The 18,301-nt window shown below is 43.2% G+C and overlaps 1 protein-coding gene across 1 annotated transcript; it reads left to right on the plus strand.

Annotated features, from left to right (window-relative positions):
* The first annotated feature begins 221 nt into the window (after positions 1–221).
* Positions 222–15,449, plus strand: LOC117298951 (putative lipoyltransferase 2, mitochondrial). The gene is made up of 3 exons (XM_033782338.1): positions 222–294; positions 13,273–13,764; positions 14,847–15,449. The coding sequence occupies exons 2-3, from the start codon at positions 13,290–13,292 to the stop codon at positions 15,068–15,070; spliced, it is 699 nt and encodes a 232-aa protein (XP_033638229.1). The 5' UTR covers positions 222–294; positions 13,273–13,289; the 3' UTR covers positions 15,071–15,449.
* The last annotated feature ends 2,852 nt before the right edge of the window (positions 15,450–18,301 follow it).

The following is an 18,301-nucleotide window of genomic DNA, read 5'->3' on the forward strand; positions in this document are numbered from 1 at the left end:
ATTTTGTGACAGATGGCCCGCCCATTTTTTGCCTAGCGAAGAAAACTAATTAGCTAAGCAGTATTTTCTGGATCACAACTGGATTGAAACATTAATGATCAATTCATTCGAATTTATGCACAACTGAATTTTGAATGTCAAACAAGTAACTGGTTCTTGTTTGACATTCGAACGTCGAACGTCGAACGTGGAACGTCAAACAATAAACCAACTTAACGAGGAATAGATAGAAGACACCGCGGGATGCAAGTGCGGTAATCTGGACATCGATAATTAATTGTCTCGGACGTTAAAGTGAGTGTTACCACCCCCACCCCCTAGAACCACAACCTTTATCATGTTTATAGTATAGTTCTAGGACTAGTAGTAGGACTCAGGACTCAGGAGTAGTCTATCATTGTTCCGTCCAAACTTGATAATCGTCCCAACTATAGTGGGGCTGGTCCCAACTTGAGTGTTAAAGTTGGGGCGTCCCAACTGTAGTTGGGATTTCACATAGGGCTCAACAGGTCGGGTCCAAACTGTGTAGACTTGATTTCAAGTCTCAGACTGCGGTTATTTCTCTGCATCAGCCACACAGAATTGATTGCCGTTTCAAACTGTACCAATGGGTTGACTGTCCCAACTACTCAGCGTAGTCTGTGGGATAGGCCCGGGTTGATAATATTTTAGCTGAGTGGGAGGCATGTTCTCCTCATAAATAGAAGATGGGACATTGTTACTCTAGTTGGGACCCCCAGTCCCAACTGTAGTAATGACTGTCCCAACTGTAGTAGGGATAGACCAAATTTATTTTATAATATTTTATCTGGTAGAGACTGTCTCAACTATAGTTGGGACAGTCATCGGTACAGTTGGGACAGTCGTTACTCTAGTTGGGACCCCCAGTCCCAACTGTAGTAATGACTGTCCCAACTGTAGTGGGGATAGACCAAATTTATTTTATAACATTTTATTTGGTAGAGATGGTCTCAACTATAGTTGGGACAGTCATTGGTTGGTACAGTTAGGCCAGTCACTACCCAACTGTAGAAGTAACTTGGCTTCGCTTGTTCAAGTTGTCTTAGCCCCTCTAGGCATGTTTATTTGTTTGATGCCCACAAGCCCCAGGTCAAAATTCCAGTTGAACCTAGTTAACTGGGGTCAACTGGTTCAACTGGATAGTGATCAAACTCGTCCATTTTCCATATTAACCAACTGGTTAGGTCTAGGTTTAACTGTGTTCAACTAGGTTGAAATTATAAACCAGTTGGTCTCTGTCCATTTTCCATATTAAACCAACTTGTTTTAACTGTGTTTAACTAGTTTATCAACTGGTTTCAACTAGTTCCAGTTAAACCCAGTTTAACTAGGTTCAACTGGAATTTCGACCTGGGAGTTCATCTCTATTTGTACAAGTTGGTTCAAACTGTATTGTAACACTGTAATTTTCAACATAAAACTATGTATAAAGAGTTTCTTGAGAATAATTAATTTACCCACTCAAACCCTTCTACTACGCACCGCCATGCTCCAGCCACAAAAGTACCGTCCCTTAAACTACACTGCTAAACAATTACCGACTTGATTTCAAGACTAGCTCACACCACGAGGCAGTCTCTGCATCCATGCCGTGCGTGCACACCACACACAGCATGCAGCAGAAAACAACCCTGGTACCCTGCAACGCGCTGGTACCCTGCATTACTGTCCCAACTATAGTTGGGACGCCCCAACTTTAACACTCAAGTTGGCTCCATGATCTATCCCCCTTTCGTGTCTATGCCGGCCGGTCACGGTGTCAGATGCAATTTTGTCCGCCATGCAATAATAGTTGACACTGTCCGCTCCTGACACTTTTGCATATGCAATTGTGTCCCGGGGCTATGCAAAAACCGTCCGGCGGACATGTCGTAGGAGGTCCTGTTTTTAAGGTGTCCCTAAAATCGTGGCAAATCTTTTAACTCTCTGTGCCCGATTTAAACAGTCCCTATGGCTCAGGTCCGCGAGAGCAAATTTTTGCCAAGGGGTGCTGGATTTTCCCAGAGAATCGGCGATTGCGGTATGCGAATGCCAATACGGCGTGGTGCATGTGAGGTCCGGGGCCTGCTTAAGAGACCCGCAAGTTTTTGGGTCCTAGATGCTCTGTCGTGCATTCTGAGCTATTATTTGGCACTTAAATGTATCTTTTGAAGGTAGGATATTATTGGCAATTAAACAAAAAAATAACCCCACAATGCATTTTATTACACACAAATACAAAGGCACTATATTCTACAAAAGTTGTTCTTTTTTTTAACAGCATCGACAACTATGTTCCGACAAACCGGGGGCGTCAATCCGTCTTGCAACAGTGCAAGGGTGGGGGGGGGGGGGGCCATAACATTTACAGCGTGGTGTCCGGCGCCTGCTTTAAGCCCCGGGAATTTTTTTTTTTAGGCCGTAGATGCTTTCTGGTGCAATCTAGGGAGTCTGAGAGGTGATAAATGACCCCCTCTCAGATGTTGGAATTTAATGCCAATTTCAAGGTATGATATATGTATACACATCTATTGTATATTGTCATACCGCCCTCTTGTGACTAGTATTGGTTAGGTGTCACATGTAAACACTTGGTGTAAGTTGCCATCGTGTATTTAGTCTTGATACAATAAACATCGTACTCGTACTCTCAGTCAGAGTCTCTTGCCTATTATTACATGGTGGTAGCGGTGATCTCAACCTAAAACATGCTAACAACTCCACAACAAGCTGACCAGCCACAGGTCACAACTCAACTCCCACTTCTGACTGAATTCGACGGCGGAAACGGACCTCAACAAAGCGGTATGCGAATGCCAATATGGCCAAAATGGATCAGACGTTTCGAGCGGTATCGTATTGCTTCGGGTCTTACAAAGAAACCGGACCACGAACAGGTTGGCACTCTTTTGTGCCGATGATATATTAATAACTTTAAGGATCTCGGAAGACACCGCAGATTATGATGAAGTGGTACAAGCATTGAACAAACACTATGAAGGTCGCCGAAACATTATTGTGGAGAGGGCTCGCTTCAATAAACGCAAGCAACAGCTAGGGGAACCGATGGATGTATTTATTCAAGACCTATACAGGCTAGCAGACCACTGTGAGTATGCTGAACTCAAAGATAGCTTAATCAGAGACAGGATTGTCGTTGGTGTCACCGATGATAAACTTTCTGATAATCTCCAATAAAAATCTGACCTCACTCTTGACAGAGCTGTACAGCTTTGCCGGCAAGCTGAGTCTCGTAAACAGAACCGAGATATTGTGAGAGGCGAAACACAACGGACACAAGTTGATCACCTCCGGTCCACTGCATCCTATCGCGAGAAAAAGGGAACGAGTACAACTGGAAAATCAAAAAGTGTACAGTCTAAGCCACATCCCAGCCAGGACACTGCATGTCAATGGTGTGGGAAAGAACGACACAAGCGCTCAAATTGCCCAGCCAAAGATACGATTTGTGCTAATTGTAATAAACAGGGACACTACAAAGCTGTTTGCCGCAGTCCAAAGTAAACATCGACAAGAGTACATGAAGTGCAGGATCACGAATATGACCATGAAGTGCAGGATCACGAATATGATGATGACTTGCCATTCCTTGGTGAAATCTCCAGTAATAAGGATTACTGGAATGCCGACATATCTGTCAATGGACACAACACACGCTTCAAGTTGGACACAGGACATGCAGGAGCGACAGTTTCCGTTGTTAGCGACAATGAGCCATGGTTATCTGGACTAACACTTATCTCGACAAGCCAATCCCTTCGCGGGCCAGGTAACACTCCGCTTCCAGTGCTAGGCATGCTCAACGCCACACTTCAGTATCGTCGCAAACAAATCAGAGAACGCGTATTCATCATCAAGGACCAGAAATGCTCATTGCTAAGTAAAACAGCATGCGTTGAACTTGGCCTCATACAGCGAATCAATGAGGTACAAACCGGGTCTACATCAGCCGATTTCCGTGCAGAACTTCCAAAGCTTTTCACAGGTTTGGGAAGATTAATGAATGAGTACCATATAACGCTACGCCAAGATGCAAAGCCTGTTCGACTGTGCTCACCACGGAAAATTCCACATCCACTACTTCCAAAGGTGAAATCCGAAATTGACAAAATGATCACGCAGGGAGTAATTTCTCCAGTGACAGTGCCCACTGCGTGGTGCTCTGGAATCGTCCCAAGTCTAACGGTAACATACGGATATGCGTTGACCTCACACAGCTGAACAAAGGAGTGGAACGCGAGCTACATCCTATGTCTTCGGTCGACGAAAGTCTTGCTAAACTCGGCAAAAGCAAGATTTTCACCAAGCTCGACGCTAATAGCGGTTTCTGGCAACTTCCACTGGATGACGACTCAAAACTGTTGACGACATTCATTACACCATTCGGTCGATACTGTTTCAACAGACTGCCATTCGGTATAAGCTCAGCGCCAGAAATTTTTCAACGCACAATGTCATTAATCCTAGAGGGACTTGATGGAGTCATCTGTCATATGGATGATGTCCTCATCCACAGTACCAATCAGACAGAACACGATAGTCGGGTGAGAGCAACCCTACAACGTCTACAGGACGCGGGACTGACACTTAATGACAAATGCGAGTTTTCAAAAGGAACAATCAAGTTCCTTGGCCACATTGTCAATGCATCTGGACTTAGTGTGGACACACGCAAGACAACAGCAATCGCTCAGTTCCCGGTACCCACTAACATTACAGAGCTACAACGCTTTATGGGTATGGTAAACCAGTTGGGTAAATTCATTCCATCCCTAGCTGAGTTCAACGAACCACTGAGACAACTACTACAGAAAGACAATTGCTGGTATTGGGGCGATATGCAACAAAAGTCGTTCCAGCGAATCAAAGACATGCTAGTTTCGTCTGAAATACTCGCTCACTATGACCCAAACCGCCCAACGATCATCGCAGCCGTTGCATCTCAAGCAGGTAGGCCTATCGGTGCAGTTCTGTTACAAATACAGGATGATGGCAATCGCCGCCCTATTTGCTACGCATCGCGATCTCTGAGTGACACGGAAAAACGATATGCTGTCATTGAAAAGGAAGCGTTGGCAACAACTTGGGCATGTGAGAAATTCAACGAATATGTTCTGGGATTACACTTCACAGTAGAGACCGATCATAAGCCTCTGGTCCCTCTACTAAGTACAATCGAACTCTCCAAAATGCCTCCGCGCATTTTACGGTTTCGTCTCAGATTAATGCCGTTCAACCCGATAGTCATGTATGTGCCTGGCAAGCATCAACTCACAGCAGACGCACTTTCACGAGCTCCAGTCAGTATGCCAGGATATTCCGACATCGAACTCATTGCAGAGATCGACAATTTCGCATCGTCTGTGTTACATGCATTGCCTGCAACTTCGCAACACCTCCGTGACATTGGCCAAGTCCAGCGAGCAGATGAAGAATGCTCGCAAATCAGACAGTATTGTTCACAAGGCTGGCCTACATACATGCCCCACTCACCGTTGCTTCGACAATATTGGCAGAGCAGAAACCATCTCGCCATCGTCGATGATTTGCTCCTGTACGACGAACGCATTGTGATCCCCAGAAGAATGCGACTCGAAATCCTCGACTGCATACATCAGGGACACCTCGGCATCACAAAGTGTCGAGCACAATCACAAACATCAGTATGGTGGCCTGGACTGTCAAAAAGTATTGAGCAACTGGTCACAAATTGCACCACATGTGCAAAGGAACGTCCCGAGATCAAGGAACCGCTTATGTCAGCCTCATTTCCATCGCGCCCGTGGGAAAGATTAGGTATAGATCTTTTTCAGCACCAAGGGAAAGTTTATCTTATAGTGATCGACTATTACTCCAGGTGGATGGAAATCAAACAGCTCAATGAACAAAAATCACAGATCGTGATTAATGTACTGAAACAGATATTTGCAGTACACAGGATTCCAGACGTCGTCATGTCCCCAATTCAGTGCTGAGACTTTTCAACAGTTCGCAGCAACCTATGGATTTACACATGTGACCAGCTCGCCAAGGTATCCACAGGCTAATGGTGAGGCAGAGAGAGCCGTCCGCACTGCAAAAGCTCTTCTGAAGAAGAACTCTGACCCATATCTTGCTCTCCTCACTTTTAGGTCAACCCCACTACAAAATGGCCTATCCCCTAGTGAGCTACTGATGGGAAGACGATTGAGAACACAACTTCCTGTCCTACCAAAGACACTCGCGCCAAGTGTGCCAAATCACTCTAAGGTACGCAGAAAGGAAGACGCCTATCGATTGGCCCAAGAGAACTCTTTCAACCGCAGACACAGTGCGCGAGAACTACCCACTCTCCGACCAGGTGACCCTGTGTGGATTCGTGACCGAAAACGCACAGGTCAGATAGTGGAAAAAACTCACTCACCCTGGTCATACATTGTTAAAAGTGACCAGGGTACAGTACGACGCAACCGCGGTGCACTAGTTCACACACCCAGCGCAACACCTGAGACTCCAGTCCCTATGGAACATCACCTGGAAACTCCAAACACTCCCACAAAAACTCATGATAACACCCAAACTCCAGCAACTCCGGACAAAACGCAAACCAATCCACCAGTTGTGGAAACAAAAACTCGCTCAGGGCGTATCGTGAAACCCCCTGTCCGTTTGGAACTGTGAACTTAAGAACTGTGGACACGGAAACATTGACTTTGTTGTTGTTCATTTAAACATTGCCTTTGTTATTGGTTACATTTAATCTGTTGTCGTTTTGCTGTGCAAAATAACCTGTTGTTTAGATTCTTTGAAAACAAAACAAAAGTTGAAAACATAAACTTTCTAAAAAAAAACAAAAAAACAAAAAAACAAGTAGCTTTGAAAAGTTTGTTGTTGCCTTGTGGAGAGATGAAAATATCCCCCCCCCCCCCCCCCCCCAAAAAAAATGGGGAGAAATGCTATAACTCATTTGGAAAGTTACATAATCAGACTTAAGGGGAGATGTAGAATGAGCATATACACATCTATTGTATATTGTCATACCGCCCTCTTGTGACTAGTATTGGTTAGGTGTCACATGTAAACACTTGGTGTAAGTTGCCATCTTGGATTTAGTCTTGATACAATAAACATCGTACTCGTACTCTCAGTCAGAGTCTCTTGCCTATTATTACAATATATGCACCTGTTTTTGCTATCATGGTTATTGTACCTAAAAACAATTATAGATTTGAAATATCCATACTGTTTCTGCATTATAATGCTCAGCCGGCGTTTCATCCCTACCATCATCAGCATCATCAAAGACAAGAAGTTTTAGGGGAAGGGGTGGGGGGTTGGTGGGTTGGGGGTGGGGTTGGTGAGTGTGGTTACATCTATTAAAGATGGAGCCTGCTATAAAGCGGAACGCGAAGCCTTTTGCGGCCTGGGGTCCTGGCCCGCGTAAGGGCCCGGGAAAATTTTGCATTCTAGATGCTCTGTAGTGCAATCTTAGGCCAATAAGTAAATTGAAACAAAAGTAAGTTTTCTAATAATACTATAGAGCTGTATAATAATGTTTAAATGTTTAATTTTTTGTTAACCTGTCTTGAATAAGTTGTAGAGAACTGCAGCTGGCTAAGTAGAGTCATACACAAAGTCTCACAGGACAATAATCATTACAGATGTTTCTTCCACGTATGGCTTTACTAGACACCACACTTTCTTGTGATATAATTGATAAATAATAATGATAAATTATAGAATTGCAGGATTTAGGCTATACAGAAAAAATTGTGTAAACATGACAGTAATGGAGGTCGGCCGCTCACCGTTGACTTGTCTTGGCCATCCGTTGAGTTGTCTGAACCGTCGAGTTGTCTGAACCGTCGAGTTGTCCGAATGGACGAGTTGTCTGACATTCGTACTAAGAACCGATCATAATGGTTTGGCGCTGGCGGCAGTGCACGGACTTCACAACATCGCGATCGCCATACACAGCTAGACGTCTCCCTCCCTCCTCACGCATGGCATTGTACATGTATAGTGTGTTTTTAAAAGCAGTTCTATCCGATCCTTGCTGCATGATTTTAACGTAGCGGCGCTGTAATATATCAACACTAGAGGGCGCTATTCCCACAACCCTTGTAAGCTAGCTAGTCATGAGTTACTCTGATGAATAAACGTGTATCTGGAAGTTATACTCTGTGAAGATATCCACTCATTTCATGGTGGCAGCGCGGTAAAAAACCCCGTCATTAATGCCAGATTAATACCAACAATTCGTGGACATGACAAGGTATTGGTGAGTGACAAATAAACACGTAGTTGCTTCGTTCTGTACTGTATTGCCGATAAACGTTAGTGCATGTACATCTGCGGTTTACAATACTGCAGTGTTTACTTCGTCGCCATTTTAAATTTATTCAGTGCTAAACTCTGTACAACATGACTGACTCAATCACACCCCGTATGTCTTGGGATGACCCGGATTTGCCAAGTGCTATACAGATTTTTCGTCAGCAATGTGAACTATACTTTTCTGTGAAGAATGTCAAAGCAGAACAACAGGTGGACCATATCCTTCTGTTCATGGGTTCAATAGGACTTCGCAAATACAATTCCTGGAGCCTACCTGATGCTGATGCTAAAAATGCAAATGTAGTCTGGGATCGCTTTGTTGCACAGCTAACTCCACGCAAGTTTCGTCAGAATGATCAAGAGACAGTTGATGATTTCATGTCACGATTGAAGCTACACGCTCAAACATGTCACTTTCGCGATGATAAAGAATTCGCTGACAGAATCATTGAACAATTTATCGCCGATACCAAGCATGCAGATTTGCAAAAGAAACTGTTGGCTGAAGATGACAAGTTAAGCATTGATCAGTGTTTAGACATTGCTCGCACCCATGAGGCATCCTTGTCACACATGGAACAACTTACCAACGTGAACCAAGCCAACCCATCAGTTGATGTCATGCAACGTCAACGTACATGTCGGAATTGCGGACGTGCCCATTCCTTCAAATCACGAGAGTTGTGCCCTGCATTTGGTACCACATGTAATGTAATTGCTGTGGCAAACAAAATCACTGGAGTAAAGTGTGTAAATCACAGGATCCACGGCAGAACAAAAGTCAGCAGAGGCTGCCAGCGTGGTACAAATTCTGGTAGTTCTCGCTCACAATACGGATCCCGGTCACAACAGAACACATCCAGGCGTGACATGCACATGCTGGATGATACAGCTTTCCCGAGTGGAGACACAGATAGTCAGTACGACCAACTAACCCTTGATACTGTTATCTCAGACATCTCTCCTAGTTCCACGGATAGAGATGAAGCGTACACATACGTACAACTCAAACAGAACACAGAACGTTGTATCATCAACTTACGCGCTAAGATGGATACTGGTGCTCAAAACGAATACCATTCCCATTCGCATGTATCGCCGAATGTACCCTACGACACTCGATTCCAACGGATTTCCACGCAAGGGACAATTGGTTCCCTCCTCGTCAATTCTCAAGGCCTATAATGGAACTCAGATCAAGCAATATGGCATGTTACAACTCCCATGCAAGTATGGCAAGTCGGAGTGGCACACTGCTCTATTCCACATATGCGAGACAGATGGTCCCGCAATCATTGGCCTACGCACAGTACTTCGTTTGAACATTGTCGCTCGCAATTGCTCTGTTGAGTCTGATACCTCGCCAGTTGAGACACAACGCTGTCAGCCAATCGCTTCGGTTCAAGATCTCAAAACCAAATACCCCGAACAATTTGATGCTATCGGTAACTTTAGTGGTGCATATTACATTGTTCTTCGATATGATGTGCAGCCCGTCATACACGCTCCTCGTAAGTGCCCCATTCACATCCGAGATGAGTTGAAAGCGGAACTTACTCAAATGGAGGCGCAGGGTGTTAGTCGCAAGGTGACCGAGCCCACTGATTGGGTAAGTAGCATTGCAGTGTCACGTAAAGCTAATGGACAGCTACGCATATGCTTGGATCCAACTGATCTAAACAAATCAATCAGGCGATGCCATCATAAGACACCAACTGTTGAAGAAATCACTCACAAGCTTGCTGGTGCAAAGATTTACTAGTAAGCTCGACGCGAAACATGGCTACTGGTCAGTTCACCTTGACGAAGCTAGTTCGCTATTAACCACATTCAACAGCCCCTTCGGACGCTTTTGTTACAAATGTATGCCATTTGGGTTGAATGTCAGTCAAGATGTTTTTCAACACCGTATGGTTCAAATACTCGAGCAATGTGATGGTGTTATCGGAATCGCAGATGACATTATCGTTTTTGGAGACTCGGAACAGTCTCATGATCGCAATCTTCATCGTCTAATGACAGTCGCTGCCTGGGTTAACATGGTTAAAGTTCAACAGCAGCAAATGCATCATCAAGGATCCACACGTCCTCTTCTTTGGCATGATATACGTTGTCAATGGTGTCCACCCGGATCCTTCAAAGGTCAAAGCGATCAAAGCCATGCCACACCCGACAGATCCGACAAAGCTCAGAGAGTTTCTTGGTATGGTCACATATTTGAGTCCGTTCATTCCGAACTTGTCAAACCACACAGCAGATTTGCGTGCGCTTCTACAGAAGGACATTGACTATGTTTGGTCACCCATACAGTCACCAACAGTGTTTTGAGAAAGTTCGTGACCAGATTTGTGAATCTGCAACCTTGCGGTATTTTGACCCCAACAAACCCACTGTAATACAAGTGGATGCATCCCTACGCGGATTGGGTGCTACGCTCATGCAAAATGGCGCCCCGGTGGCGTATGCTTCAAAGGCACTTAGCGATGCTGAGACTAGATACGCCAACATTGAACGTGAAATGCTCGCAGTTGTTTTCGGCTGCGAAAGGTATCATACCTACGTTTACGGTAAACATTTCACAGTTGAGAGTGATCATAAGCCATTACAAATGATCCATCAGAAGCCGTTGACTTCTGCACCACCATGCCTACAGAGAATGCTCATGCGACTCCAACCCTATGATTTGACCCTGCACTACCGTCCAGGGAAAGAAGTTCCCATCGCTGATAGTTTGTCACGCTCACCAACACAGGACAATATACACATTCCATTGGACGTGCAAATACACCATGTTCAATTTTCTATGGAGCGCATCACGGAGCTTAAACGCGAAACTCGGCAGGATGCAACACTACTGCAGCTCATTGAAATTATATCGCGTGGATGGCCAGACAGAATGAAAGAGCTCCCCACTTCTCTGCGACCATATTGGTCATTTCGCGATGAACTCACCGTCGATAATGGTGTAATCATGAAGGGACCTCGCGTTGTTGTGCCAATGTCAATGCACAAATACGTCCTTGCAAAACTACACGAGGGACACCAAGGCATAACGAAAACGACACTCCGAGCAAAAGACTGTGTTTATTGGCTAACCATCAATCAATTGCCCAACATGCCAAGAACACCAACGCTCCCAACCCAAGGAACCACTGCTTCAGCACGAGCTCCCGACACGCCCATGGCAGTTTCTCGGGACTGATCTTTTCCACTTCGATGGACAGGACTATCTCGTCATTGCGGACTATTATTCGAAATTCCCTTATGTTCGCAAGATGCCCACAAGCTGCTCCAGTCGCGCAGTAATTGATGCTACACAGCAAGTGTTTTCCGAGCAAGGCATTCCCGAGAAAGTCATTAGTGACAATGGCCCACATTTCAGTTCGGAGGCATACAAATCATTCGCTACCGATTGGGGTTTTACACATGTGACTTCTTCTCCTCACTTCCCCAAGTCGAACGGTTTTGTTGAGAGAGCCATACAAACCATCAAGCGCACTATGACTAAAGCTAAAGCTAATGGACAAAACATCAACATGTCACTCTTATGTCTTCGTACTACTCCGATTGATAGCAAACTCCCCAGCCCAGCAGAACTACTTTGTAACCGCAAAGTGAAAAGCAATCTTCCCATCGTCATTAAGAATACATTGCCACACAAGGATCAGATCTACAACCGCCTCACTGAGAGACAAGATAAACAGAAAACTTATCCCGATCGGTCTGCACATGACCTACAGCAACTCCAACCAGGCCAACTTGTCAGTGTACAGAATACTCGTACCGGTCTGTGGACACCAGCGAAAGTCAAACAACGCTGTGAGGAACCGTGTTCTTATTTGGTCGTCACACCAAACGGTCGCGAGCTACGTCGTAACCGCCGTCACCTTCGCGATATTGAACCAGTAAGGAAACGCGCCACTTTTGAAGGTGTCCAACCCCAGATCACTCCTCCACCTATCGCTCACACGACTAACGGTTTCACACGATCTGGAAGACAGGTCAAACCACCGGACAGACTTGATTTATAAACAATACATTCATTAAAGAAACCACCCAGTGAGATGAACATTTGTTGAACATTACTAATCTACCAATTCGGTACATTATAGTCCAGTGAGACTAGTGATTTTCTTATTTTTTATTGCTGATTCTTGTTATAAAACTTATCCCTTTTGGCCATTTTCTGTAAAAAACTGTTGAATGTTTTTTGATTGTTACAAAAACATTTGTTGTTATTACTCCATGCACATGTATGTCAAGTTCTGGTTTTACAAAGATCTCTGGTTTTACAAAGATTATTATTTTTTTTTAAATTCAAACCAACATTTATTGTGCTAACATTTCTGGTGTTTTCAAAACAATTTTTTTTCGTAAGGGGGATGTAATATATCAACACACTATTCCCACAACCCTTGTAAGCTAGTCATGAGTTACTCTGATGAATAAACGTGTATCTGGAAGTTATACTCTGTGAAGATACCCACTCATTTCAGGCGCCGGCTAAATAGTGGGAGTTAAAAATTGATTTGTTATAAAGTGTTACAAATTTTTCACTCGGGATTTTAGGGGCGAGAATGGGATGTAAAACTTTTTAATTATACAGGCCTGTGGCAGATCCATACTAAATCTGTTACATGCTCAAGTAACGAATGTGCTAAAAAAGTATGTTTATAGGCACACAATTTTTGCTTCGTGTGCCATTTATACACCATTAATACACCATGGATCTCGTCACAGCGTGCAACAATTGTAAAATGGTGTTTGTACGTCACAGACACACCTTCAAACTTGTCTGGTAAAGGTATGTTTTTGCAGGTGTTTTCCATGTCATATTGGGCATGGTTTGCATTATCTCTTAAATGTTGGATTTGGATTTGATTTCCAGTACATATATGTAGAATAATAATTCTCTCTCTTCTCTTCCAACCACAGGGTCTACATACGTTGTCATGGCTGGACATGTGTCATTGCATCACCAAGTCTTTGTCATTCATTTAGGGCGTATTGCTTACCACCATGCCTGGAACACTCAACAAATTCTTGCAAGGCGTTATTTGGACCACCTAAAAGTCCCTGTTTTGGGTCCATCCAAACCAAGAGACAGTATTCTCATCTGTGAACATGAACCTGTGTACACAATTGGTGTGAGGAGTAGAGATTTCCTAGTCTCCGAGGAACAAAGATTAAAGAACTTGGGAGCACATTTTCATCGAACTAACCGTGGTGGTTTAATTACATTTCATGGACCTGGACAGCTAGTTGCATACCCAATTCTGAACTTACATCATTTCAAGAAAAGTGTTCGTTGGTACATTTCTCAGCTTGAAAGAACAGTTATTCACACATGCCAAGAGTTAGGTGTTAAAGCTGGTACTTCATGTGACACAGGTGTCTGGGTGAAGGACAATAAACTTGCTGCTATTGGTAAGCCCCCAAGATAAAAGGGTTTAATTTATTTTAATCATGGATGCTATTCCTTCCTCCATGTTTCATCACAGTATTTTGGGGTACTGAACAATTGTTTGTTCACCAAGCATGAGTACAAACATGTACCATGTACATGTATACTGGAAGATGGCTCGTCTAACATGATTGTACATGTATATATGCTATATTAATTAGCTTGACCATCTTGAGGTTATATTGCTCCCCAGGGAGGCAAGAAAGTTTGTGAGCAATCGTCTCAAGCCCGTTCCACAAGATTTCTTTTGTTGAGTGTCATGGTCGAGTGGTTAAGAGCATCAAATTCAAGTTGTGATGCTGATTCACCGGAGTGTGGGTTCGAATCCCAGTCGTGACACTTGTGTCCTTGAGCAAGATACTTTACTATAATTGCTTCTCTTCACCTAGGGGTATAAATGGGTACCTGCGAGGGTAGAGGTTTATATTGTGTATGAAAAGCCACAAGCGCCTTACAGGCAGCTCAGGGCTATATACTCCCCAGGGAGCTGAGAAACATTACAGGGATGTTATTGGCCCTATGACCAGGGCACTAATGTAAAGCGCATTGGAATGGTTATTGTGAAATGCGCTAATATAAGAATTTGTTATTATTATTATTGCTATTATTATTATTAAACGATGGTGGTTGGGAACGAAATCACATCATTGTAATAAAATTACAAGTGTGCATCGTGTTAAATGAATCCGTTCGATGAAATCGCCATGGACCCGCGTTATAAACAGCCTTGATCAAGACCTCCAAAAATCGCATCCCTGTTAAGAATCGCCTGAGATCATTAGTGTGAAACGACAAACGGCATGATAGCGATTGCTCTTGAAACAACCACGCATGCACAAACGTGGAATTTCTATTCTCCATTCACAAAATATCTTAAACGCAGTACACACGCCATCATCGTAAAGCATTTTAGCATGCCTTTGCTGTGCTTACGGTGTTGATGTGTTGATTATTGATTCTCAAAGAAAAGCAAACTATGTAAACTACAATGTCATTAAAATATTAGACACACTTATTTTACTTGTTTTATTCTCTTCCCGTACAGGAATACAGTGCAGCAGATATATCACCACCCATGGACTAGGTTTAAACTGTAACACAGACCTTTCATGGTTTGACAACATTGTTCCTTGTGGACTCAAGGATAAAGGTATCACATCTCTTGCTCGTGAACTCCAACGCGATGTCCCTGTACATGAAGTATTGCCGGTGTTTTTAAAGGCATTTGCCAAAGAGTTTAATTGCAGCATTGTGGAAGCTGATGCATGACATGTAGTTGGTGGACAGATTCCACAAACTCAACTTCAAAGCATTGTTTATTTGTGTTATCGCATACAGATAACCAGATACATGTACATGTAGGTGATGTACAGTACGCGATGTAACTGTTGTGTTGCAATAATGACATTATAATTTCAGTTTACACTAAATGCTTTTTATAATTAATGCTAGTTTGTTTAATACAATTACTTTTCCATGCATTTCACCTTGACCCTTGGATTGATGAGTTACTGTGGTGAACATTCATGATGTGCAATTGGTGCTGACCTGTTGCACATCTATTGATAGTTTGTCATACTATGCGTACAAATTTCAAGGCTTGTGAAGGTACAATAAAAGTTAGTTTGAGATTTATAAATCTAAATGATTCAGGGACGTGCCGTAGTTTCAATTTGCTTTAGAGGTGGATTATAACAGCTCCTTTAAAAGTCTTATTGTCCGTGATGGATTAGATGTCTGTGGTGGTAATGTGTTCCAATCTTGAATAACTGTTTTGGGCATCAATGAATATACCCCCGGAAGTGATTGAGAGTGCCCTCATCACGCTATCAAAAATATTGCCCATTATGTATCTCATGACCTTGCTTTCTTGCGCATCTTGTAAACTTAAATGAATCGAGACAAGCACATTTACAACATGTTTGGGGGAAAAAAACGGAAAAAAAAGACTTTTATTGACCAGGGGTCGATTTCACAAAGCAATAAGATTCATCGCAAGACAAATTGTCAGTATTGCCATGGTAACTTGTATTGTGACATCACACTTGATTTGGCAACTAGAATTGATTTGAATTGAAATCCATCTCAGCTCTTTGTGAAATCCTGAACCTTTATGTAAGCCTATACTGTAACTGTCGCGAAAGTGGGGTGGTTAAGTTTTGTTGCCCTTTTGATGCCCTGCAGAGGCTAAGCCGCAAAAGGGACATACTGTTTCTGAAATGTCCTTCCGTGTGTGGGTTTGTGTCAACATTCAAACCGGGACCTATATAACAAAAAGGACAATGGGTCCATGGTTGCAATCACAAAGAGTTGAACAAAGGAGGGTCCCAGATTGTGTGTGTGGTGTTCTGGTGTTTTGGTGCTGATTTGTGCCTGCGTGCATGCAAACTTATTATAACTCAGGAGGACACAAAAGATTTCATGTGGGTTGGTCCTGGGATCCCCCCCCCCCACCCCCAACATGCCCAACCCCCAGAGGTCTGTCGATGTTGGACTATAGGCAAACAAAATTTTTATTATGGCTAAAACAAATTAAATGTTGTCTGAACAATATCTTGAGAAGTACTTATTCATATCTACACCAAACTTTGTTTGTGGATTGGTCTTTGTTTGTGGATTGGTCTCGGGATCCCCAAGAAGCCTATTGCTTTTGCACCCTAGGCTAAATGTTGAGGTTATTACGGCTTAAATAAAAGAAATGTTGCCTTCCCACCATACTACCCCCTGTGCCTCCCTCACCCCTCCTCACCTATCCTTCCCCACTCATGTTTCCCAGTCCTCTACCCATCCCTCTTTGACAATGATTAAAGACACTGGACACTATTGGTAATTGTCAAAGACCAGTCTTCTCCTCACTTGCTGCATCTCAACATATGCATAAAATAACAAACCTGTGAAAATTTGAGCTCAATCGGTCATTGAAGTTGCGAGATAATAATGAAAGAAAAAACCCCCTTGTCACACGAAGTTGTGTGCTTTCAGATGCTTGATTTCGAGACCTCAAATTTTAAATCTTAGGTCTCGAAATCAAATTCGTGGAAAATGACTTCTTTCTCGAAAACTACCTCACTTCAGAGGGAGCCGTTTCTCACAAATTTTTATGCTACCAACCTCTCCCAATAACTTGTTACAAGTAAGGTTTTATGCTAATAATTATTTTGAGTAATTACCAATAGTGTCCACTGCCTTTAAATCTCCTATCAAAAAAGTAATGTAGCAGAAAGAGTAGAAATTGTGTGTGTGGGTGCGTGTGTGTGGGGTGGGGGGGGGGGCAGTTGTAGTGTGTAGGAGTGTTTTCACCCATAGGTTTTTCCCACCTATATGGCAGAGTATCTGCAGCACAGCATTGCACAACACTCTGTTCTACATGTGTCAAATGTCAAGAAACGTACTGACTTGCAGGCCATTTGTGTTTTCAAACACGACTTTTCTTGTTTTGCTATGATATTGGTTAATTCTGAAAGATAACTCAATTATCCAAATCACCACCAGCAGCATCATCAAGGGCAGATCCAGGTTGGGGGTGGGGGGATCTATTAAAGATGGAGGGTGTGAGTGTGGAACACAAAGCCTTTTACGGCGCAGGGTGCAATCTTAGGGCAATTAGAGGCATGATGAACGAAACAGAACATGAGCAGCAGTAAAGCCTTTTGAATTACCAAGGGCAGATCTATTATAATAAGGAGGCCAATCTGTCAAAGATGGAGTATGCGAGTGTAAAGCCTTTATAGCGATGGGTCACACAGTTGATATAAACCTTCAAAAAGTGGGGGACGTGATGTACAGCCTCTTCACCTTTATATTAGTAGGAGTCCAAATGACACTGTGACCTCGCAATACATTCCTGTTCTGCTCACCCCACACACAATCATGTATTATTGACGCAGAGCTCAGCCACACTGATTAGAACAACTGGCAAACAAAGCGAATTTTATAATACAGTAGGCCTACCATTCAGTCAGCAAGTACTATGCCTTTTTACGACTCCTATTTTTGGCGAGCTGTGAAGCGGGGTTAGCAAACATGTACATGTAATAACAATTTCCGTCTGTCAGTGGGTACCGGGTGCGTCGGTTAGCCGTACAAATTCAATCATTGTTTGAGAAAAAAGTTTTAGCATCACGCTTCAACATTTAAGTTTTGAGTTGTTTTATGGATTCTAGACGACCTAAGTAAATTAATAAAACTATTACAGCCTAATATTGCAATTCACCCAAAAATTTGTACAGACATGTTTTCAGAATTTAAAAAGAATCCTGACAAAATGAATGAGCCATGGTTCAGACCCTTGATGGAACGTAATCAATCTTGCAATCATCACACAACATTCATGATAAAGTTTTGGGGCTTGAAACTGTCCCTGGAAGCCAAGGTGAAGAGACCATGGAGGTAGGACTCTAATCAGCAACCAATCAATAGTAGCGCAGTCAATGCCTGCGCTGTGGCTAGTTAGCATCCCATCCTAAACTCTAATCAGCAACCAATCAATAGTAGCGCAGT

The sequence above is a fragment of the Asterias rubens genome, chromosome 13 (assembly GCF_902459465.1).
Source record: "Asterias rubens chromosome 13, eAstRub1.3, whole genome shotgun sequence".
NCBI classification, from domain to species: Eukaryota; Metazoa; Echinodermata; class Asteroidea; order Forcipulatida; family Asteriidae; genus Asterias; species Asterias rubens.